Here is a 23,621-nt window from a genome sequence, read left to right on the forward strand (position 1 = left end):
GACGAAGGCTTAAACAAGGAGATTTCGCCGATAATCATGAGATCTATTCGCCTATTATACATATCAGACTTAATCATCTTACCAACGCATGTTTCAAGTTGCATATAAAGTAGTTACATAAGTATCAATATCATTATCAGAAACTGAACTATATTCTTCAAGCCCACTTGTAAAGTCTTTTCAATATTTGCTCCAATCATGCCTACCACGCTTTCAATGTCAAACGCCCCAAACCAGCCACTGCCCCGATTGTTGCCCTCATATCCAAAGCTGTGCACAATGCCTCTTTGCTCAGTGACGTGTATCTGAAGGTACACTGACGACACAGCACTTACGGAATTCGTAACTTTCCCGTTTCGTTTGTTCCCTCATGGCAAAAAAAAAATACAACCCCCCCCCAAAAAAAACAAACAAACAAACAAACAAACCAAGATGAAATATCACAGACACTTAACAATAAGTCAGGTATTAATCTGCAGCTCTCTTCATGCATGCACTGTTGCAACGCAACACAGATGAGATAAAAAGCAACGTTTTTCAGTAAAGCGTATCCAACCTTTGAGAGGATGCAAAAACAATGCTGGCGCTTCCTTGTCACAAGAGCATACAGTAACAGCTGCTGTGTTCTCAGAGTATTCTCAGGCCTAATCTACAGCTTTGGCGAATTCAAAGATAGGATATCACGAGTGGTCCAAAAATACCGCGGACACACACGAGTGCCGACAGATGGTAGTCTCTTATACGTTTGCCCGCAAATAGGACCAATCTTTCCTTCACATGGGCGACAACAGTGAGACATTTATGATAATGTGTAATAACATAGAGATATATGTATATTTTCAACAATTGCAACTACGCACCAAAATCGAGTATAGTGGAAGCACCCTGAAGCTTGCCTTTTCAAGTAAAACCCTGCCTTCTTGTTTTTCTCACACCTTAACATATACAAAAGATTGCAGTCTCGGGACTTTCTATCTATGCCTTGCACCCATGTACATGGCAGTCTGACTTGATACTATATTTTTCTCTCTCAGCATTTAGTATAAACAAAAACAAACATTCACAATCAATGATTCAGCATATTCACTCCCTTCTATCCCCCCCCCCCCCCGCCCCCCATCCACCCCCACCCACTCTCCAAAATTCTTAGTTTCAAACATGCACAGTTCCACTGCAGCTCAATCACGTTTATTGGCAGTAAACATAGCACAATAGGCCTTGGACTCGCTAATTACCACTTGATGGTCTCTTTCCTGTGTTCATCACATATTTGTGCATATCACTGGCAATAGCAAGCTGCCCGTTCACCATGAGAATTATACACCCCAAATTCTTTATTCTGAACTGGTGTACCTTTCAGCGTCAACAGGTGACTGATTTCTTGCAAACCTCTGACAATAGGCTTTGTATGAGAAAGCGGTCAGATGCACTACGCATTGCCTTGCTCAAAGTGAACCTCGCACCAAACTTCCCTTAGCCAAGGACGTAGTCATTTGGGTTTTTCAACATGCTATTAAGATTTTTTCGTGGAGATTTAATGAAGAAAATGCCTAAAACAAAGTCAAGAAACATAAATGACTCCAAAAGCGTTCAGAACTAGTTGCCCTTTGCCGTCTCACAACTTGATTGCGTTGGCCTCGGTGAACAATTCCAATCAAAAGACGTTTTCCTTTGCGCATCTACAACCGTCTGGATAATAAGTAGACTTGATCGAGTTAGGATGTCCCAGTCAAGATGTACTTCAAGATGAGCCATCAAAAGTTCAGCATGCAGGAACCGGGCCAGCCTCAGGCGAGTCCAAATCCCTCGGTGCACTCCTCAATGGCGAGAAGGAGCATGCGTCGTAGCTTGTCGTACGTTTCATAGGCCGGCAAATCAAGCTGGTTGAAGCTGTGGTGGGTGAGGGGAGGGAGGGAAAGCAGACACAGGAAAATTTGCGATAATTGGCATGTATTTTTCCTCTTTGTCCGTAATACTTCAAATCCGGTGTGAGATTGTCTTACAGTATTTTGTGAGATGGTAACAGTAACATTTACTGGTTTTCTCCGTTATTTTCCTCTGCACTCACTTCTGGAAAAAAAACTGTTTATATAATTTTTCTAAGACATAAGTATACAAGACATATTTACATATACATGCACAAAAACATACAAAAGAAAATAATATGAAGCATCAATATAGAATTGGGGACATCTAAAATCATAATAAAACATTTGAAAGAATTTTTTTCCACTGATGTGGAAGAAAACATTGTAGTACAGATCTGCAATTAGGGCTTGCATAAATACATGAAATATTTGTTTTGAAAAGAAAAAAAAAATCATCCTGCCTGTCTACGTTTCATGAGAAATCTTTTAGTGTATATACTGTACCCGCTGAAATTTTCGCGTACAGATATTTTCACGAATTGCTACTTGGAGGACATTTTCGCATGTTGTTAATTTCGTGGTTGCGAGGGTCTAACTGAACTTAGTCATTTGCGCATTGTTATTTTCGCGATTCAAAGGTGATTCATAAAATTCACGAAAGTAAAACCACCGCGAAAATTTCAGCTCGTACAGTAGTCTTCAGCAGGACCTTATGATATGCTGTTTTTGCTGATGTACAAAGGGGCATATACATTTAATGCACTATGTAAGCACCGTTCATCATCATTATGGAGTCAGATACGCAACAAAATTTGGTGCAATCCAAACTCGTGAGACGGAGATGTCCTAGAGACTGGTAAATGTGACTTATCACGTCCAACATGTAAGATATGGGTATGGGGAGCCTGTTGTCTATTAATATATGCCATGAGAAAACTGTAGTGTGTGTGTGTGTGTGTGTGTGTGTATGTAGGGGATGAGTGGGGGGAGGGGCAGTGATGTCCTAGAGAAGGGTTGGTGTAACTTACATTGTAACATGTCTGACTTGCAATATGTGGGCTATGAGAAGCGTGTAGTGTATTACTGATAATATGAGCCATGAAAAGCCTGTAGCAAGTGGGGGGGGGGGAGGGGGAGAAGGGGCAGAAATTTCCTTAAGACAAGAAGATGTTACTTACCATGTGTGCGCTGTGGGCAGCCTGTCGGTGGAGCGGTCATCCCTGTGGATCTGGAACTTCTGTGGTCCATTCATGCCCTCCAGTGAGGAGAAGCCCTGGAGGGGCACCTTGGACGTACCCGTCACAAACTGCACAAACTTGGCACGGGTGGCCTGGTCAAAGGAGCGAAGGGCCCTCCAGAACCACTGAATCTATAGCAATTTAAAAACACACGGAAATGCAGTATGGTAAGCCAAGGAAGTTTGTTTGCTTGGGGTTTTTTTTTTTTTTTTTCAGAGTTCCTTATCTTCTCAACTTATACAAAAACTTCATCCTGTTACTTGATCCAATTTACTTGAATACATCTCAGACTTTGTAATGCCTCGCCTAAGCACCTCAAAACTGTGAAATATAATCCGAAATCAAGCTTACTGAAATAATTTCCTTATGCTCTTATTGCAATTTTCGTAAGGAAACTTTTGAGCATAGACTGCAATGAAAAAGAGAGAGAAAAAAACACATTACGACAGTACAGAATTTATTCCCCTTTAAAATGCAAAATACGGTGTTTGCATGAATGAAGTAAATATAAACATGCAAAGAACAGTTGGGGAGAAAGCCAGTTTAATTTCTAGCCCTGTTGGCGGACATAAGGGCAGATAAACGATTATAAGCCCACATCCCCTTTTCCTCTCCTCTCTGTTTACCTGTAGCGAGTTGCTCTGGTACTTGTGGTACTCCGTGTTGGCCTTGAGGTCGTCGACGTCGATGGTCGGAAGGCCAGCGATGAGGAGCTCCATCTCCTGCTCGTTGAAGATGCCGATGAGCTTCTTGGGGATGATGTCGTAGAAGCCCTCCAGGAAGCTGTCGATCTGCTTGCGGATCGCGCCCGTCATCTTCATCTGGCACACCAGGTGCACGTACTCGTGCTTGTTCTCCTCCGTCACCATGATGTTGCTGCCGTTGAACTTGAGGTCCCGCGCCTCCGTCACTCCAAACTCTTCGATCTGTCGGGCGAGAGCGGCAATGGGTCTCATCAAAGGGAGGACACTTGACACAGGTTCAACGACACGCTTAAATTCTCTATTCCGAATCTTCTTTCTATTCACTGTATTTACCTTCTCCCCCTCTACTGTGTCAAATCTATGACTATTTCCTCCACAAACGTTGCAACACGTCAACATTTCCAATAATGAAACTGAAATAAAGTAGAGGATTTGGGAAGAGAACTATCATTCACTTCTGCAAGATTTTGTCCCACCCCTTTTCCAATCAAACAACTATCAACATCTTACAGCACAACAAATTACATCAAATGTTGCAAAAGAATGAGTGTACAGCATGTACATTAAAAGAAATGGGAGACTGAACAATAACATTTTCCCTGGGTCAATACACTTCACAATTCTATAAAAATCACAAGGGTCTAAATGTGTTGACAAATTAGCTCTGACAGCCCAACAGGAACCCAAGATCCCATTCATTCCAGGCTTGTTTGGGCAATATGTCAGCAGGAGTTGGGGGTAGGGGGGGGGGGGGGGGAGGTTGGGCAGCTAATTTTTTGACAGCCTTAACCCATCCACGTACGGGCCTCTGTGTAATCTGTAATATCGGGCCTGCCTAGTAAGTTGGCCATGAACTTGGGCGCGATCTTCGCTACGGCGCGATCTACACGCAAAGAGCATTCATACGTCATCGAAAAAACTGCCTGTGTCATTCCCACTAGGCAGGAGGGATGATGCGTGTACACTCGTGCTAATATGCACTTAGTTGACTCAATACAGCACTAGTTTATGTGAATTTTATGAAAAGAAATAATAAATTGTGCAGGAATTATGAAAAAATATTGTTTCTGTGTATTTCATCGATAAATCCTCTTCATTTCAAGCCATCTGTATTCACATCTTACCCACTTGCGAATCGACGTGTCCATAATGTCCTCGAGCCCCCCGAGATAGCTCTGGAACATTCCATTCAATGACGGGGTTTTTATTTTGCAACGTTATCTAATAACTCTCATGTAAGCAAGTTCTTGCTATGGCTAATCTATTTTGTAATGTATCATAATCTATCTATGCTGAGATAGCCTAATTCAAATTTGCAGAGACATAAAAAAAGATTTGTTTTACAATCGTGATACGTTCAACTACTCATTTACCCTGTGCTGAAATCCGCATGTCTGCTCCGCACATGTTATCGCTATCGCTCAAACTTCGATCGCGATGGCTTGTGTGTGTACAGGTACACAGTGCTAGTGTGACGTGTGTGGAGAAGCATGGGGCTGAAAAAATACGAACTCCACGTGGTGTAGTAGAAAACAAATCGGACGTTCGAAGTCGTACATTCAAGAGCTAAAACAGACAAATAGCGAATTCAAAGTCCACTGAAAAGGTCTTGACATTGTAATGTATGTTCCAAAATCATGTCTGGCTTAGTTTTGAGAGAATTTTCTACACGCACGAGATCAGGAATGAGATCGGTGAACTGGCTAACAACGTGTGTACTGTGAACATGTGACTGGCTTGTGCACATGGCCTAGCTAGGTGATCGTGAGAGTGCGGCAAGAACGCTAGGAATGCACCTGAGATGCGGTGTGTTGCAAATTCTTGGGGTGAAATTAGACTTCCTTCTTCAGCCCGTCTAGTATCAATATTTTTTTCAATAATTCTAATTCTTCATAAAATCACGATAAAAAGACTTCATATATTCATTTTATATTTTAGAAGCGTAATATGAAATATTTTGGGTTTTTTTTTCAGTCCAAGAAAAAAAATAGTTTGAATAAAAAAAATAATAATAAATAGTCGTTCTTGACTCAAGTCTAATTTCCTGCGCCTTCTTGCAGTTACCCCGCAGTTGCCCATGGATACGATGCATAAATAATCAGCTGTTTACTGAGTCGTACTAGTGTACTCTTGTTCAAATTGAGAGGATTGTTATTTTATCGGCGGCACTTAGTTGTATAACCTCATCCAATAAAAAGACAAATTCAAACATCAAATGGTGTGACAGTTTTTGTCAGAATTCCCTATCAACTTCAACTTGTTGCCAGGATAGTTTTCAGATTTCACTTGCTTCATTATCGAAGCTGTTTGACATTTGAAAGAACTGCTCCATAAAGAAATCACCTTTCATTTGTTATTTATTTTCACAAACAAGTATTTTGGTCACTTGAATATTTCTTAGTATTATTTCAATGTCATGATATTTCATGATGGTTATGTATTCTGTCTTTACATGGCAAGATGGGATTTTTTTTTCCATCCAGGGTCAAAGAAGAAAGTGACAGGAAGGAAACCAAAAGGATAGGGAGGAAATGAAAAGGATACAATGAAACACCTGATCAGCAGGCTCTTTTTTATTACAATGGTGAATGCAGTACATCAGAATTTAAGTACAGTTCTAAATAATTTATCAGTTGAAAAATGAGCAAAGAAAATGGATTTCATCGAGTTCTAAATGAAAACTAAACTAGCATCGCCATTATGATTTAGATCTAGAACCTAGTGCTAGTACTACAGAATAGACCTGATGCAAACTTGTTGTCAAGCTTTTGGTTGAGTTTCTTCAGAGACACGAATTTTGGTAGCACAATACCCGAGTGAATAAGAAAAAGGAAAAAAAAAATATAAATACACAACTGTAATGCAGGTCTCTAGACCACTCCCGTGCACGATTGGACGAGCGAGCATCAGCCCCCGTTTCTTCAGTGTCACTCTCGTCATTGGCCTAGGCTAGGCTACTCGTGTCGTAGTTATACTCGCCATCATCAATGTCATACATGGTTACACAAAATAAATTACATCTTGCCATCACCTCAACCACAGCAAAACCCTGAATATCACTCCCATCATAGTCACTCTCAGCTCACAAGACATATCAGCAAACGATACAGACATCGCAGACCTAGCTAACTAGCTCTAAACGGGGTCCCTCTAAACATAGTTGTAACTACGCCACGTTAGACATTAGATTCTAGTTGTACACAAAAATGAAACGGAGGTGAAAAACTAGTAATGAATATACGAAGATCATCAACGATGGCATATTACCGTAGAAAAAAATACACAGAACATCTTGCACCCAAAAAAAAATCGAGGTAAAAAACTACGACGAAAACTAGGGTGAAAACACGATGCTTGGAAGACGAACGATGAAGACACTACGGCAAAAATGCTTACACGGAAAAGTAACGAGTGGGTGCCACACAAACTACATGTTTTCGCACATACGTAGATAAGCTACATCGTGTTCAATCAAAAAACCAACAAACACTAGGACAAAAACTCACCTCTAAATTGTTGCAAACGAGATAATCACTTAGAAAAAATGAACAAAACACTCTCAGAAGTACGATTGTACTCTGAGAATGAAAGATATAGAATGATACGAAAGCAAAAGAGAGAAAAGAGAGAGAGAAATGGACGGGAAACCTAGAGAAGTTACCCACACTCACTAACGTAAATGGAATTCAACACACACACCCCCGTGCCCCAGCATAGCAGTGGTACACGTACACACACAAGGAGATATCGTCAAGCACTCTATGAGGAGATCGATATCACGATACCGCGCGTAAGAAATCACTGCAGTTGCTGGGGCAACAAAGATACATGCGCGCTGTAAACATGAATATTGATTAGTTTCTCAGCAGGCTCGAACCCCTGGCAGGTGTTTTGGCCAATAAGAGACATTCTAAAATATGTTTCTTTGCATAAATTATTTTTCTGAGTCCCAGTAAGGATCTCTGTGATTGGCTAAAATTATTCTACAGCTCCTGGCCAAGCCTGAGGTCCTAGGACGCCCTCTTTTGGTCATAAATAATAAAAACCACGTTTTTTTGTGGGAGCTGACGGGGATGGGTTAATATCACTTCCTGAGGCCCCTGCTTGCTGCAGCCACATACCTCAGTGCTGAAGGACAGGTCGTAGCCTAGGTCAGAGACATCATGCTCCAGGAGAAACACGAGTCCCTGATAGAAGGCATAGTCTTCACTCTCCATGTCCGTGTATCTGGGGATCAGAAAGAGAACGACAGATTCGTCACTCACAAAGTTTATCCTCTCAAGTAAATCAAAAGGGCCTTTAATCTCCTACTCCCATTAATCGTTGTCTGCCCCGCAGAAAGGCCCTAGTATCAAATTTCAACCCCCATCTCGCATTTTGGTTTTTGACATAATTCGGCAGAGTTTAAAACCTCTTTCATTTGATGTAACCATTTTTTTTTTTTTTGGGGGGGGGGGGTTTGGTGTGATTTTCTTTTAGCACAAAAGCCTTAGGGCCCTTCTGCTGGGCAGGTGAAGATTCTCTGTGGAAAGCACACGTAATGTCCAAACTGAATACGTGCTTTTCGCGCAACCGAAAACTAGCACGAAAATACAGATTGGAAAACATAAGTCTTGGTGTGCCTAATGTGTGAATGGATGAATGCACTTCTTCCTGAAATGATGAGTATATAATACTAATTTCTCCGTCCATTACTGTAAAAGAGGAAATTTTCGTGCTTTTCGCGCAACCGAAAACTAGCACGAAAATACAGATTGGAAAACATAAGTCTTGGTGTGCCTAATGTGTGAATGGATGAATGCACTTCTTCCTGAAATGATGAGTATATAATACTAATTTCTCCGTCCATTGCTATATTTTGTGATTGCAAATTTAACAACTTACAACATTATTAGGTAGTCGGTAGATTTGCGAAAAATTAGATTCGCTTAATATATGACATATGCAGTAGTTAAACAAGTCCGCATGCTCAGGCAGTGCTCTGCAAGGTCTATCACTATTTCACAAAAAAAGTTGGAAACCTGATGCCCCATCACAACCATTACTGCACCATCCCTTTTTAAATAATCAACAAAAGTGGAAACTTCCAAATGGTTCAATGGCGAGCACAGGGTAGAGAAACTCACTTGACAGACTTTCCGAGGATGTGCTTGTAGAACGACCTCGAGAAGTAGCACTCCAGGAGCTTGTTGTCGTAGATGGCCTTGGCGATGATGCGGCCCACAAACTTGAAGTAGCTGAGGTGGTTGGAGTTGCAGTGGGAGGATGGGTTCGGAATGTAGGTCACGCGATCACCCGGGGAGGTGCGGAACAGGGCGTACATTGGGTTGAAGATTTCTCTGTTGGTGCCAAATGTTACAAATCAACTGAAGTGTCAATTCCAATTCCAATTTATTTCAACAACTTAAAAAGGAAACACAACAGTAATATAGAAATTCTGGCAAAGCAAAATTTTCCATGAAACATGAAGTTTTACAAACAAATTGAAAGGATGATAGTCTTTCCAACAGCAGTTCTTCTTTGCTTGCATGCCTTAGTTTTGACATATCAGTCTGGGGAAAAGCTTCAAGAATTTGGTTTATTGTCAAACAATTATACGACAAATTTTCATTTAATTACTACAACACAATGGATACATTATACGTTTGAGGACAAATGGTTAGAAAGTACCAAGAGTCACGTGAGTGCTCTACAACTCCATTAGCTAGGATATAATGGCTGAATAAAGAACCCCCCATGCACTTACATGTATAATAGCCTTGATGTCAAATCATGAAAACATCATCTCACAAAAATGTCTGTGACCTTCTCATTTGCCAAAACATCTGTATGCAAATATAACAGCTTTTACAGTACTTCAGTCAGACATTGCTCTCAAGATGAGCTCTGCACCATTTTTTCTCAATACATTGAGAAAAACAGAGAAACTTAGTTTAAGTAGACATGACACTCACTTGGAGATGATGAGATACCACTCCCTGAGGAGACCACCAGCATCCTGCCCCTCCTCCCCTTCGAAGACCACGTAGAAGCGGTTCTTCCACTGCTCGGGGGTGCGCCGGTGGAGCTCGCGGTATGAGTCCTCAAACACGTGCTCCCGCCTCACGTGGATGGCCATGTCCTCGCGGCGCACGCCCTCGTCCGCCCGCTCCAGCTCCTGCCGGAAGTAGCGGCGCTTGACGTCAAAGTCCAGGATGCGGACGTGGTTGACCAGCACGGAGAAGGGCCCCTCCGAGAGATGGACGGTGGACTGTCGAAGGATCTGGTTCAGCACATTGCGGTGTTTTTCTACATGCAAAAGCACAACATGAGTGACAGAGAAACAATGGAAGATAGGTATTAAATCCACTTTGACTAAAGGTACCCACAGAGGTTATTACAAGCGACTCCTGTTTTAACAAAGTCCTTGGGACTGGCCATTTTCTTTCCTTACGTCAAAAATTCCTTCAAGCCAAATAGTCAAGTTTATAAAGATATATAGATAATAATGTTGGGTCTGCATTTATAAATTCACCGTGACGAAATTTCGTGTCTGTTATAACGGCAGTGTCAGTCACAGCAAACAATGATAAATCTAAATGAAGATGACATGGTGAAAAAGCAATGACTCGGCAGTCATAGCATAAATCATTAGAAACTCTTCTAATTCCCCTGTTGCCATGAAAAAAAAAATCATGTGATCAATAATTAAGAAGCAAAAAAAGACCAAAACAAAACAAAACAAAACAAAAGGATTTGGAATGGATATCATGCCCTACCATTCTTCAAGAGTTCAACGAGTGATCTCCCTACCTGCAAATCGGAGGAACTTCTGCGTGTCGTTTGGCATGTTCGGGGTGACGATGGACGTGACTGAGCTCTCCCGGGTGAAGAACCCGGGCGGGATGATGCCAGAAGCTGGAGTGCTGGGCACCGGGGAGATGGGGCCAGTATCCGAGGCGCTGGTCGTCAGCCCCTCCCTGGCGGGGTGTGAGGAGGAGGAGGAGGACGAGGAGGCGGCGGAAGCCGCGGCGGGATGGGAGGAAGACTCCGCCCCTGCCTTGGTGGCATCCTTGTCGGAGGCGTGCACGAGGAAGAAGGCCTCCACTGCCGGCTGCAGGACCAGGACTGCATGGGGGTCAGGTGTGAGGGATAGCTCCGTCAGGCAGGTGCTCAGGGTCTCCCACAGATCCTCCAGCCCCAGGAGATCACTGAGGCGTGGACCATCTTCCTCCTCCTATAGGGATAATGATGCAGATTAGATACATTTTTTCCCTATCTTTTTTTTTTTAATCACGATTCTGACGCAGAAGCAAAGCTGCTGCCTGACACCACATAGTGTATGGCATCAACACGCATTCCTATATTCCATATCCAAAACTGCTTAACACACCTGATCACACAAAGGAATGTTATATCTGTCTATCTGTACAACTTTTCGTCCCATTGCTTCTCTTCTCACTATTGTTTATTAAACCTCTACATATTTTTATTGGGGTAAGGGGGCAGGGTGGTGTGCAAACAACTTTCTTACTTCATCTGCACAATTCAGACCATAGCATACATGCCACTTGGCCAGACACCAAAGCCCGCTATCATATTTGATGTTTAGGTGCAGAGAACATGAATGCCAGAGTGGAAAGATGAGGTTATTTTGTTTTTCTTCCTTGAGTCATTAGTGAAAACATATGTTTCCTCATCTCAGAAGTCTGAAGTAGCTACAGGGTCTGCTGGCATGTAAATCCTACCAAGAAGACAATCAATCAGTGATAGAATAGTGTGAAACAGCTCATTAACCCTTTCTGTGCCAATTAGTCAAATGTGCACAAACATCACAGGCAAATCTATGGACAGGAAAATAATTTTGACATGCAGAGGGTTAAAGAGAGACCAACCTCCTGCTTTTGACTGGCCTGACCACTGGTCGATGCCTGCCGCTCCAGCTGGGGAGAAAGAGTCCCTTCTGGCGGCTGGACACTCTGGTCCACCTCCATGGGGGTTTCCGTGGGCCCACTGAGGGCACCCCCAGATGGCGTGGTGTCGGCCACCCCTGGTGGCTGGGCGGCACCAGTTGGCACGGTGGAGGGGAGCTGCTCTGACACTGGGGTGGTATTGGCCGTACCAGAAGGGGTGGTGGTGGCTGAACTGCTCTCAGCACCAGATGCCTACAAGACCACAGTGGATTGCATTGTTATCAGAGTCAAAACGTTGATTTGCCAACTTGCTCATGTAGAATCATAGCTACCCAGTGTCACTTGTACTGGATTGTTTTCCAGCATGCCACATGACACATTTCAGTAACAAGCTTCATTTCAGCTAGGTGGCATTTGACATATAATAACATTTATAATCTCCAAAAGCTTTATTCATAAGCAGAGCCTACTTGTGCATTCCCCTATGTCCATTACTTGCAACTGTAAAACTTGAACATAGAATACATAATTTCAATTTTATTTCCATATGGTAAATCTGTGAAAATGATATAAATCACCAATGACTTAATGTCACTCCACTTGTTACTCACTGAAACGATATCTCAAGAATTAAACCCCACACAGGCACAAACTATTTATATAATGTGAGCTTGGTGATTTTCATCTGGTATTGCACAAACCAGCAACAAGTTTTCACCTTTTTGATTTCATGTGTGATGATCCAACATCTCCTCCAAGTCAGAAATAAATTTTGTACATTCAGGGATACCACACTATGCACGGTACTACAGAACATTTCAGTCCATATGCAGGTTGCATTACAAACAGATGTGTGCAATTGATGCAGTCACTCCACTCACCCCCTGCGATGTCTGGCTGTTCTGCCGATCTGTCTGTCGGCTGCTGGCGGACACCGTGCTGCGTCGGCTCATCATCTGCATCAGCTCGCTGGCGTTGGTCTCCAGGGCAGCCACTGCTGCGGCTATGTTCGGTCCTCCCACTGCAAAACGAGGGGAAATGGTGGACCGACTTGTGAAAACCATGTTCAATGTCATCACACAACACATTAAACCTGCTTGAATGGATGGCCAATTACGTCATGTGAACATTTCATTTCACAATCACGAGAAAGCACCATTCCATAGATTTGAATTCACTGAAAATGCTAGCCTCTAAGAAAGGTTACACAATGCCACCAACTCCAACAAAGCAAATCCTGCTGAAAGCAATTACAACAAAAATGATACTGAAAGGGTTGTTTCAAGTCATAATACTACTCAAAATGAAACATCCTCCTCAGTATGTGCCTCGGCGCAGACTTCAAAACAGCAGAGACTCCAACCCAAAGCACTCCAACCCAAAGCACCTTCTGATCTGGAGATTCTCCCGCCTGAAATCCCTAGCAAACGGGAGACTCCAAGTTGATGTGCGCGAAGCACACATCACGAGCGCAAAGTGCAAAGTTCCTTGCGGCCGGGGTCCAAGCTCTAGGGTTCTAGATGCTCTCTCGTGCTATCTACAGCTTATTTTTCAATATACGATGGCAATAATTAAGAAATCCTTTCCAACGGGAGACACAGAGCCAGGGCGGGAGAAATTAAATCTCAGGCGGGAGAATGGGAGATTTTGCAAAAATGGGCTTTCGGCGGGAGATCTCCCGTCGAAAGCGGGAGAGTTGGAGTCTCTGAAACAGATATCTGAAAAAGTCTTAAAAATATAGAGCAGATAATAGAATAGATATAACAACTAAAGTGTGTACATCCAACTCACAAAATATCAACGTCCAGCTGAAACAACTCAATAAAGCCACATGTCAACATACACAAGAACAGGGTTTGGGCCTCTATTGTAGAAAGTCATTATGTGCACTTAAACTTTGAGTGACATGTAGAAATAAAGACCATCACAGATTTGGGTTTTAGGAATACTCACGTCTCTGGATGTCAGCCACCCGCTTGGCTTTCTTGGCCACCTCCCGCAGCTGTATGATGACCTTCAACATGCGCAGGAGGAAGTTCTGGTTGGACGTCTTGCCCGTGAAGAGCCCCATGGACTGGAGCCGCAGCTCGAAGCCGGACCGCTTGGTGCCCGTGGCCGGGGCGGTGATGACGATGTTGGCCGCCGGGTTGTAGCGGTCCGCCACCGCGCCCTGCTTTGGCATCTGGCCGGATGTGGAGGCCTCGGTCACGGGGCTGTCGTCGGAGTCGTCCGAGGAGGTGTCGGCTTGCTGCTGGCGAGACCTGTACTCCTGTACTTGCCCCAGCAGCTTCACGATGTCTCTGCCATTGAGGAAAACAAATGACATTTTAAAGCAAAATTCAGTATACAATGTCAGGAGAATCCAAATGTCCATGCACAACAAAATTACCAGTGACAGAAATGCATGAACTGAAAGTCTGAGGCAATTATTCAAAATGGTGTCTTTACGCTTTCTGACATACTATTGAGTGTTGTAAATCCTGTCACATCATCTGTGTTTGGCTTTTTTCCAATCAAACCTAAAGGATTACATCAATAGTCTTTATTTAGATGAGATAACAAAACATGAAAAAAAAACACTGTAAATGCAAACAAATTGATACTGTAGCTGCAATTCTTTTTTTTTTTTTTTTTTTTTGGGGGGGGGGGGGGGCAACTGCACACAGCACATATATCATAGAGTGCACAGAGCACACACAGATATATTTCAGGGTGCCTTTATTTCAGGAATTTCCAGAGTCAACTGATTTCTTCCAAATCAGCAAACCTAAATCTTGCCTTCTCCCCCAAGTGGGGAATTACTAACTATGCTTCTTAAACAACAAAGCATTCCCTTTTCTTTTTACACATAACACTGTTTCTCAATCACAAATTTAACCACTTTAACACAATACTAATGAAATCATTGAATTTCTAATTTTATATCTAGAGTGCAGATGGATGTCTGGAATGTCCATAGTCAGATGCACGAAGACTAAGCAGTACTGGGTGCTGTGCAGTAACAATTTGCAACGGTTGCATTTTGAGCATTCCCTGGTATCTGTAGAAGGCAGTATAACACAACCACCACAAAAATGTTACACACAAATTCTAAGAGGCTTGAGCTCACATCTACACACGTCTACCCAAGCGCAAAGCTGTGACTGATGATAAAGAATGTATCAAATTATAAAGTGCATGTACGTGTAAATAGTGAAGAGTTATGTGCTGTAAGTCTTAATTTCAATGATGATATGGCTGGAGATTTCCTGACATCTATTGAAATGGAAAGTTCTTCCAGTTTGGGGGCTGCCAAAGGCAAATGCTCAGTCCCCATGACGGCCTCACCTGCACAGGGTCTGTCCCAGCTCTTGGGCCCCTTGCAGTAGGAGTCTAAGAACTGCCTCCCGCGTGCTGCCGTGTCCCCGAGACAGCTGCATCAGCATGGTGGTGGCATCCTCCAGACCGTCCTCGGAGCAAGTGTGTGCCGTCAAGACCTGCAAGGGAGAGGCAGGGGTGTGAATCGAGGGCAACCAACATTCACAGGGGGGAGGGGGAGCCTAGTGGTTGTGAACTCTACAAGTGATTTGCAGATTAAGAATCTTTCCAAATGTAGGATACACAATAACTGGCTACAAGGTTAGCTGGTTGAAACCCTTTATTTTTTTTTTTCTCTCTCTCTTTTGACCTTGTAATCAGGTCTCAACGCGTAAAGCTTCGAAAGTCAAGCCAGTTAATAACATTTATTCCTATTTCCTTTGGTAACATTACAGCAACATTGTTGCATAAGCATTCTACAATCGAGCCATTCCCTGTGTGATTCTTAAATCACATTATGCTTTCCACAGGGCCTACCAAGCTCCCAGAGTCAGGGGTCATAGGATCAGACACATAACACTTTTTAATGGCTTGATCTGCAAACAGCCGACTTCCAGCGAACATCATGGCTACAATCTGACACACATGCCTTTGCAAAGAATTTCCTCTGCAAAATTACCATGCTGACCTTGGTTAGACAGCAAAAGTAATTGGATTCCACCTTTTACAGGATGGAAGTGTCACAGCAGACTGGTAGAGTAACCCCCCCCCCCTTTTTTTCCCTTTTTTTTGCCATCTGGCTGACTGTCTTAAGCTCTCTACGTGGATAGAGGGATGCTCCATCAACACATTTTGTTCAATTCTAAACTCAATACTGCAGTGTATGTGCCGACACGTGCCTTTTGATACCACATACCAACCACATTTGCCTAGAATTGATCAGGACTTTTAGAATGGGTTGACATCTCCTCCTACACAATAACAAACAACAAACAAACGGTCAAGAAATCCTCGATACGAGAGGATACAAACCTCGACAGCCAATTGCAGCAAGTTTTCGTCTATCAAGGTTTTCTCAGGTGCGGCAGGCTCTGCCTTGCTCGTTGACTCTTCCTCCGGAACGGATTGGGTGTCTGGCAGCTCTACAGAGATAAAACAAATATTGTTGCAGAGTTGTTCTCTCGCAGCTCTATACCGTAACCTCCACAAGATACTGACAACATAGACATGATTGAACATGGGACCTCCTCTCACCTAGAGATTAATTGTACTAATACAGTGCACTCCCGTTACAACGAACACGGATATAACAAAATTCCAGTTACAACAAAGTAAAAATACAGGCCGCAACATTATCGACTCCATGTATTTTTATTGTTTATTTGTTCGGTTATTACGAAATTTCGATATAACAAAAGAAACTGCCGGTCCTGAGGACTTCGTTATATCGGGAGTTCACAGTATAAATAACATATCACAGATCATTTTATACCAATATATAAAACTATAATGTAATGATACACTGGTGTGGGATTTTCAAAAAGACAGATAAAACAAAAATACAAGTATCAAATATCTAATTTAAAACAAAAATTCCCATGAATACCATTATGGAACCATTTATTTTTCCTCACAGTTACACTGTTCTATCAGCTACCAATTTTACTCAACGTTTATATTCTTGAGATATGATTCTTGTCTAGGGAGATTTTTCAGTTCCCACCCACACCATTATTTATAATAATATTATCATCATCATCATATCATCAGCAGCAGCAGCAGCATCAGCATCATTATTATCATCATCATCATTATCATTATCATTATCATATGTCTGTCACTACTCCAGGGGCATCACCTTCAGTCACTACACATACCTTGTGATGCTGTGTCCATTGGACTGCCGACAGGGGCGGAGTTTGGTGACTCGCTGGGCTCGCCGCCACTCTGGCTCCTGTTGTTCGACTGGTCGCCACACGAGGGAGCTGCCACGGCAAGAGCCGATGATCTGTTCGAGGAAGCCCTCATGGCAGAGGAAATGGATTGGTTGGCTTGACGGATGGCAGCAATGGCCGTCTGTAAATGGACAGAGCATTTCATTCAGGCTGACCATCAAAACTTCCTTTCCAGAGTAATGGAGCGGTAGGGTGCCAAAATTATTGAAGAACTACACTTCAAACTCAAAACATTTCTCAATCAAGATACAAATACAAATACATTAATTAATAACTCACTGAAGTGTATCCTGGATGAGGTATCCGGATGTGACATCTGTTTTTCACATATTGTGTGATTTCGTGGAGTATATGTGCTGGCAAAAACGGATGTGCAAACTTTATTCAGTTTGATGATACATTTTTCGATATTACTGACAATGTCTACCATATCTACATACGTGTATCTATGTTTATTGCTCTGTATGCATGCATTCTATGTATGTACCGATGTAATATGTATGCATGCAAACAAAACAAATTTCTGTAAATGGACAATAAAATAGAATTAAAATGAATTGAATTGAATTGTTAAGTTTCCTAAACCTTTCCAGTATTTTGAAGTGAATTCAATACAAATGTGTTTTTAAGTGAGGTTTAAATTCCAAGCAGGACATTTCTCTGACTTCAAAGTCAACTCGAGCACTTCACTTCACACAAAATAATAACACACCATGCTGGGAGAAGTTTAGTGGGAATTTCTCAAGAAGTAGGAGATGGATGCGGTAGGGGAATACGCTTTCAGGTGATTTAACAGGTAATGCTGGGATGCACAACATGGAACCATTTCTGTAGGACCATTTGCCAATCTAAAATCAAACAAGCACACAAAAACCCAAACCCCAAACTTCCATATAATCTGAAAAAAAAAAGGCAGGGTAGACTTACTCCAGGGCCTGTCCTGGACTGCTGGCTGCTGCCTTTGTCTTTCTCTCCGTCCGGTAAGGAGCTGGTCACCATGGACAGGAGGTGAAGCAACTTGTCCGTGAGGGCCGTGCTTCGTTTGACCACAGGGTGCGACAGCATGGCCATGAGCTTTGACAGGGCCGAGTTGCTTGTGTCTGGGTCCTGGCCCTCTTTCGCTGCGGGGACGGTGGACACGCGGGAAGTCACCTTGCCTTTTCGGCCTTGGCTCGTGTTGTCCAGCCGCACCAGCAGGTCCCAAAAGTCAAGTTCTAGTTTGCTGCCTGCTTTCGCATCACTCTGACCAGCGACAGTCTTGCCGTCATCAGCTGTTTCTTGGCTTGCTCCAGTTGCTGCTTTGCGATCGCTACTGCTGCCCGTACTACTACCACTCGTTAGATTCAACAGATTCCCTGGAGGATTTTTCTTGGAGTCTTTCTTGCTGGACACTGGAATAAACTGGTATGGGAATTCTTTTGCCAGAGCTAGGAGTGCATCCAGGACGTGCCTGCACACCATGGGGGCAACCTGAGGGTGGATGCAAACGAGGGACCCCTGCTTGTCCGAGCTCTTTTTGCTCGAGCGCTGCACCTTGAAGACACTGGCACGGCATCCCAGTGCTGCGTCCATACTGATCGACAGCCAGGATGGCTGCTGGTACGCCTTGCCCGACATAGAGTCCATTCTCTGCACGGAGGCCAGCGGGTCACCTTCGGCAATGCTGTGTTTGCCGTCGGCCTGCGCCCTGCAGGACTTGGTGCGCTCCATGATGCTGAGCAGTGCCTGGAGGATCCACTGGCGGGTGGGCTGGTGGAAGCTCAGGTTGCGCAGCACCCTCAGAAGCCGCACCAAGTTCAGCTTGGGCTCGTTGACAAAGAGCAGCACCAGGAGACACGTCAGGGCCTCCAGGTCCACCAACTGCCTGCCCTGGTTCTGGGGGGCAGCGCTGGAGACCCCCTGCCTGGATTGACTCCCGCCGCTACGGTTTGACCCGCTGTTGCCCCAGCCCCATGACTGCCCTGTCTGCCGCGGCACCGACAAACGGTAGTAGTTCATTCCATGGCCAAGTCTGCCTTGCAAACCTGTAAGACATAAAGAATTGCAGCAACATTAAACCACAACCATCAAATCCTAAATAAGATGTGAGATGCATGGAAGACTAATGACATGCCTTAGCTTGCAAACATCTGGAACATTATAACATGACAAAACTTGTTACTAAGAGCAGATTCCAAATGAATATCCTCCGATAAACATATAGGATACAGTCATAAAAGGAGAGGAACAAAAGTCACTTATACTGACTGGATTTAGAGATGCAGGGTTGGTGAAAAGTGTTGGGTAATATCTATATATACTCTCAAGTCTCTCAGTGAGAATGAAATTAGGAGGATGATAGGGTGACGACCCACGAGAGTGGGGGCGCTACCACTCCATCCTCCTGTGAAGCACCTGAATAGCGGAGGATAGCACTCAGCATACCGGTCTCCCTCAGAAGTCTCTCCTGCATGAGTTGGCGGTGGCGCAGCACGCGGTCCAGCCGCAGCGCCTGGGCCTCGGCCGCGATGTCGGCGGGCAGCACGGCCAGGACGCTGTCGTCCATGTCGGCGAGCACCGTCTGGCGCAGTCCCGGGGGAAGGTTCTGGATGAAGGCGGCGGGGTCCACGGGCTCCGCCGGCACCACGGAGGCTGACGGGGTTGAGGCGGCAGTGGCTGCAGCTAGCGTACGCCGCTGCTGCTCTGCACGCTCTTGGGCAAGCACCTGTTGGCAGACGCAGTTGACTCATTAATGTTAATCTCCACATCATTATTACCAAAATTTTACAACATTCCAAAGGATGAAAAAGTTAAAAAATTTGATGACTAGGTCAACATTTTTGAGCATCATCAATGCTGGTTGCAATGGTATCAGAGAAGTGCAACAAGCACAAAGCACCCTTTAGCCAGTTCAGTAGGGATTTGTATATTCATCATCTCTTTTACATCTCGAGGGCAGACAAAGCTACTTCTTGCTGAAAGCAACTTCTTGCTGAAAGCAATAACATACTTTTGCAAAAACAAAAACAAAATAAAAGAGAAATAATAAAAGGAGAGTTTCATGCTGTGTGATGCCTTGCACTTGCCAGGATAATATGACATCACAATTAAGACTCTTTGTGATGTCTACAAACTGACCTCTTCTTGTATGTGGGGAGGGAGGGCAGCCAGGAACTCTGGGTTGACCTGGCTGAGGGAGCTGGTGGAGGGGTCTGCCTGCGAGGAGGGCGGATTGGAGGAGGGGGCCGACGGAGGTGGCTGATTGCGTATCCCAAGATGCTCCTGGAGGACTTCCTGCCGGATGTTCTCCGGGAGAGCGGCCAGGAAGGACGGATCCACACCCTCCGGCAGCTGGAGACCTGACACAGCAGAGGAGGAAGGACATGATCTACCCGTTCATATACAACAAGCCCCATCGGTAGAATCGTTCAAGGCACTTCTTAAAACTCACCCTTTTCCATATTGATTCCTTCCCTGAGTTAATGCGCTGAGTGTAACCCAATTATTGTATGTGTTTATTTACTGGTACACACGTTGTACATTGATGTATGTCATGTTATTCTTACTTGTATTTTGACTTGTCTGTTATCCCTCCTTTTTCATTATTCCTTTCATCTTTTCCCTTTGCGCTTAGAAACATTGTATTAAGTGCATTACAAATGTAATGTATTATTTATCTATTGATTTATTATAAAAAATGCACAGAAGAGATGTGGTCATAGCTCTCCCTGCTGTGCAAAGAGGAAATCCCCCCATGTGCGCCATATGTGGCCATATACAGGACTCAACATTAGAGGAGCCTTGTGGCCCAGGACCACTAAAAATTTACATAGGGCCACCAAGTATCCAAGAAGGCTATTTGTTGATGGTCCAATTGGGCACTTACGATTCAACTGGATGATTATGTTCCTGTTTATTACTGGCTACAGCATTTCTTTTGTGGGCAACTTAAATTTCATATTTAAAGATTTCAGTAGGTGTAACAGGCCACTAGAGAAAAAAAAAGTTAAGCGTCGAGTCCTGCATATGTGACCCTGCACCACAAAACCAACAAAAAGTCGCCAGACATGGATTTTCAGTTAAGGGCAGATTCTGAAAGAGCAGACTCTAAGCTTTAAAATGATGTATTGCTCAATTCAAATGGACTCCCCTAACCTACCTAAATACTGGAAAGAAAGCAAACAATCTGGAAAAGTGTGCACTGAGAAAAGAGGCTCTGAAGTACACGGTCTATTTAAGCGCTTAATCTTTACCAAGCCGTGCTAGCTGTGCCATAAAAGGGACAAAACACTGGATGTAAACAACCGGAGCATCAACAATAAAGGGATTATCAGATTAAGCTGAAATTGAGCATGTTCTATTAGCACATTCTGTCCGTGATTAATGCTAACTTTCAAAGCAGTAGCGTCATCCTTTCAAAAGTTATGAGACTTGAAAGTGAAGAGTGTGCAAAGGATTTTAAGACATGAAAAGTGGCCACTAAGACAAGCCTGTTCATTCTACTCTTTCCCAAAAAAGAGTTGTAGAAAAACTGCTAAAAACACACTTTACCATTTATGTTATGATACCAAACTGAAGAATAATACAGTATTCATCGCATAATCGGGCATCTGATAATCGGGATCCTCGCTTAAATGATATACGCTTCCCAGAAACATTTCCAACGCACGTTATTTTCACTGGATAATCGGGCGGGGACCTCTGATAAACGGGACAATTTTTCTTCAAGCGATCTTTGATTTTGTTAATATTTTACACAAAAAATCTACCAAAATACCACAACAATATTTCAAAGATTCCGTATCAGTTGTCGTTTACAACAAACTTACAAAGCAAGCTTCGGATTGGTGTGTTTTGACCTCCGTCCATCCAGTACATGTACATGCATAGCCACGAAAGCGCCGTGTATAAGTATCCATGCCATTGCAAAGCACATGCCTTCGCGAACATTCTTCTCCCCTACATAAGCAAAGCCATGTGCTCGCTTGCAATTCCTACTCGACTCACATCCAATAAAAAACATGCCTCGCTCATACAGCCCAGGCTGTGTGCGTTGTTTAATCTCAGTCATACACTCTGAGGGCAAAGTCCATTGTTATCGCGCGCCTTCGTATCTTGTTATCTACTGTCTTTGGTTTCAACTTTCAATACAGCTGTACACTGTGATCTGTGTGTACGTCACAATCTTCCTCAGTTGTGACTGGGCAAAAGTTACGTGATTGAAATGAGGGCTATGAACAGTTACGTATTCAGTGAAATGGGGGAGAGAGTGGGAGGGAGAGCGTGAAAGATGAGAAGGGTTCAATGTATGTGCGAATGCGTAACGTTTTATGAATCTAGACTATGAGCTGACATTGATTACGTGTACACGCGTGTTTGACAGAAGAATCGAACCCGGTTGCGATTACTCTACATCATTGCGAGAATGCAGGGAGAGCTGGAGGGTCGCGCCGAGGGGTAGCGTGTTGTGTATTCATGTACATGTACAGTACGTCAGTATGCATGTGTGTGTGTGTGTGTGTGTGTGTGTGTGTGTGTGCACTACATGTACATGTCGTATGCCGTTAGTGTATGGTGAGTACTCATCGCGAAATCGGGCACCTCGCTTAAAGGGGCCGTGTTTGCTACTCCCAACTTGTCCCGATTATGCGATGAATACTGTATAGAAGAAGGATAGCTCCTTAAGAAAATATGAAAAACTCATGATTGACTTGGTTGAACCATTTCACCTTTTTTGAGTACTCCTTTAAAATCAAGGGATGCGACTTTTTGTTTGTTTTGTGGTGCACGGTCACAAATATGCACATAAATGTCCACATACACTGAACAAACATCCATTGTTTTCTCTTTATGGGGTGCATAAAGCCACATAATCACACCAAGAAATTTCAACAGACATCCAAAGATACAGCAATGTTCACCACGTAAATGAAATCATAGAAATAAACTATTATTTCCCCGAATTTGCTTTGGCTCGGTAGCAGTAAAAGGCAACATAATAATGAGACTATAAACTCCATCACATCAGCCATAAACACATTAGCAGAGATAAGGGGATGAAGATACATACCTGTCACAGCGCTATCTGGTCTACCGGACGATGAGGCAGGCCTATAAGATGCGAGAGACAATAATTCAATTGCTTTTATTTTTCATGCATGAAAATTTCATATTCATTTCTCCCCTTACCATGCAAAACAGGTTTGTATTAAAAATGCAAATCAATCATCCATCAATCAATCAATCAAGATAACATGACACAGGCTGCTGTTGGAAAACTTCACAATCTGTCAGAATATTGCTGCTCCCTAAGCAAGTCCCTCTTGAGGTAATATCAAAGCTCAAGTACAGCTGTACAAGAACACAGGCTGAGACACACCCAACAGAGAACTAGTGTAAAACTGTGCCTTTCTCTCATAATCATAGAGAATAAGTGCATATAAACATGAACATCCTCCCAACAACCCACAACTTAAACTCTGAAGTTCAAAGTACTGACAAAGTACATTTCATTGAAAAAAAAAAAATCACAACATACTGTAAATGCAGAAATTTCATGGTACATTGATTTTTGCGCAATTTGCCCTACTTCAGGCTAGAGTGAATTCTAAAACCTGTGAAAGTGTCTCTTCACAATTTTCTCTGCACATTTTGAATGGGTTGACAACTGCGCAGCACCAATTCAAGA

General features: G+C 43.3%; 1 protein-coding gene across 1 annotated transcript in view; it reads right to left on the minus strand.

The window, feature by feature from the left end:
* Positions 1–1,167: 1,167 nt before the first annotated feature.
* LOC139728488 (E3 ubiquitin-protein ligase HUWE1-like) overlaps positions 1,168–23,621 on the minus strand; it is a 97,426-nt gene continuing 74,972 nt past the window's right edge. The window contains exons 64-80 of the mRNA XM_071639430.1: positions 23,000–23,044; positions 20,072–20,321; positions 19,349–19,658; positions 17,882–18,978; positions 16,877–17,075; positions 16,032–16,141; positions 15,030–15,178; positions 13,656–14,002; positions 12,584–12,723; positions 11,685–11,954; positions 10,603–11,026; positions 9,765–10,098; positions 8,937–9,149; positions 7,932–8,037; positions 3,733–4,032; positions 3,047–3,237; positions 1,168–1,890 (exon numbers count right to left, since the gene is read on the minus strand). Of these exons, the coding sequence (XP_071495531.1) occupies positions 1,788–1,890; positions 3,047–3,237; positions 3,733–4,032; positions 7,932–8,037; positions 8,937–9,149; positions 9,765–10,098; positions 10,603–11,026; positions 11,685–11,954; positions 12,584–12,723; positions 13,656–14,002; positions 15,030–15,178; positions 16,032–16,141; positions 16,877–17,075; positions 17,882–18,978; positions 19,349–19,658; positions 20,072–20,321; positions 23,000–23,044 (4,588 nt within the window). The 3' untranslated portion in view covers positions 1,168–1,787. The remainder of the gene's footprint in view (positions 1,891–3,046; positions 3,238–3,732; positions 4,033–7,931; positions 8,038–8,936; positions 9,150–9,764; positions 10,099–10,602; positions 11,027–11,684; positions 11,955–12,583; positions 12,724–13,655; positions 14,003–15,029; positions 15,179–16,031; positions 16,142–16,876; positions 17,076–17,881; positions 18,979–19,348; positions 19,659–20,071; positions 20,322–22,999; positions 23,045–23,621) is intronic.

Source organism: Diadema antillarum, unplaced genomic scaffold, assembly GCF_040938485.1.
Source record: "Diadema antillarum isolate AM-2024a unplaced genomic scaffold, OU_Dant_1.0 scf00000019, whole genome shotgun sequence".
Classification (NCBI taxonomy): domain Eukaryota; kingdom Metazoa; phylum Echinodermata; class Echinoidea; order Diadematoida; family Diadematidae; genus Diadema; species Diadema antillarum.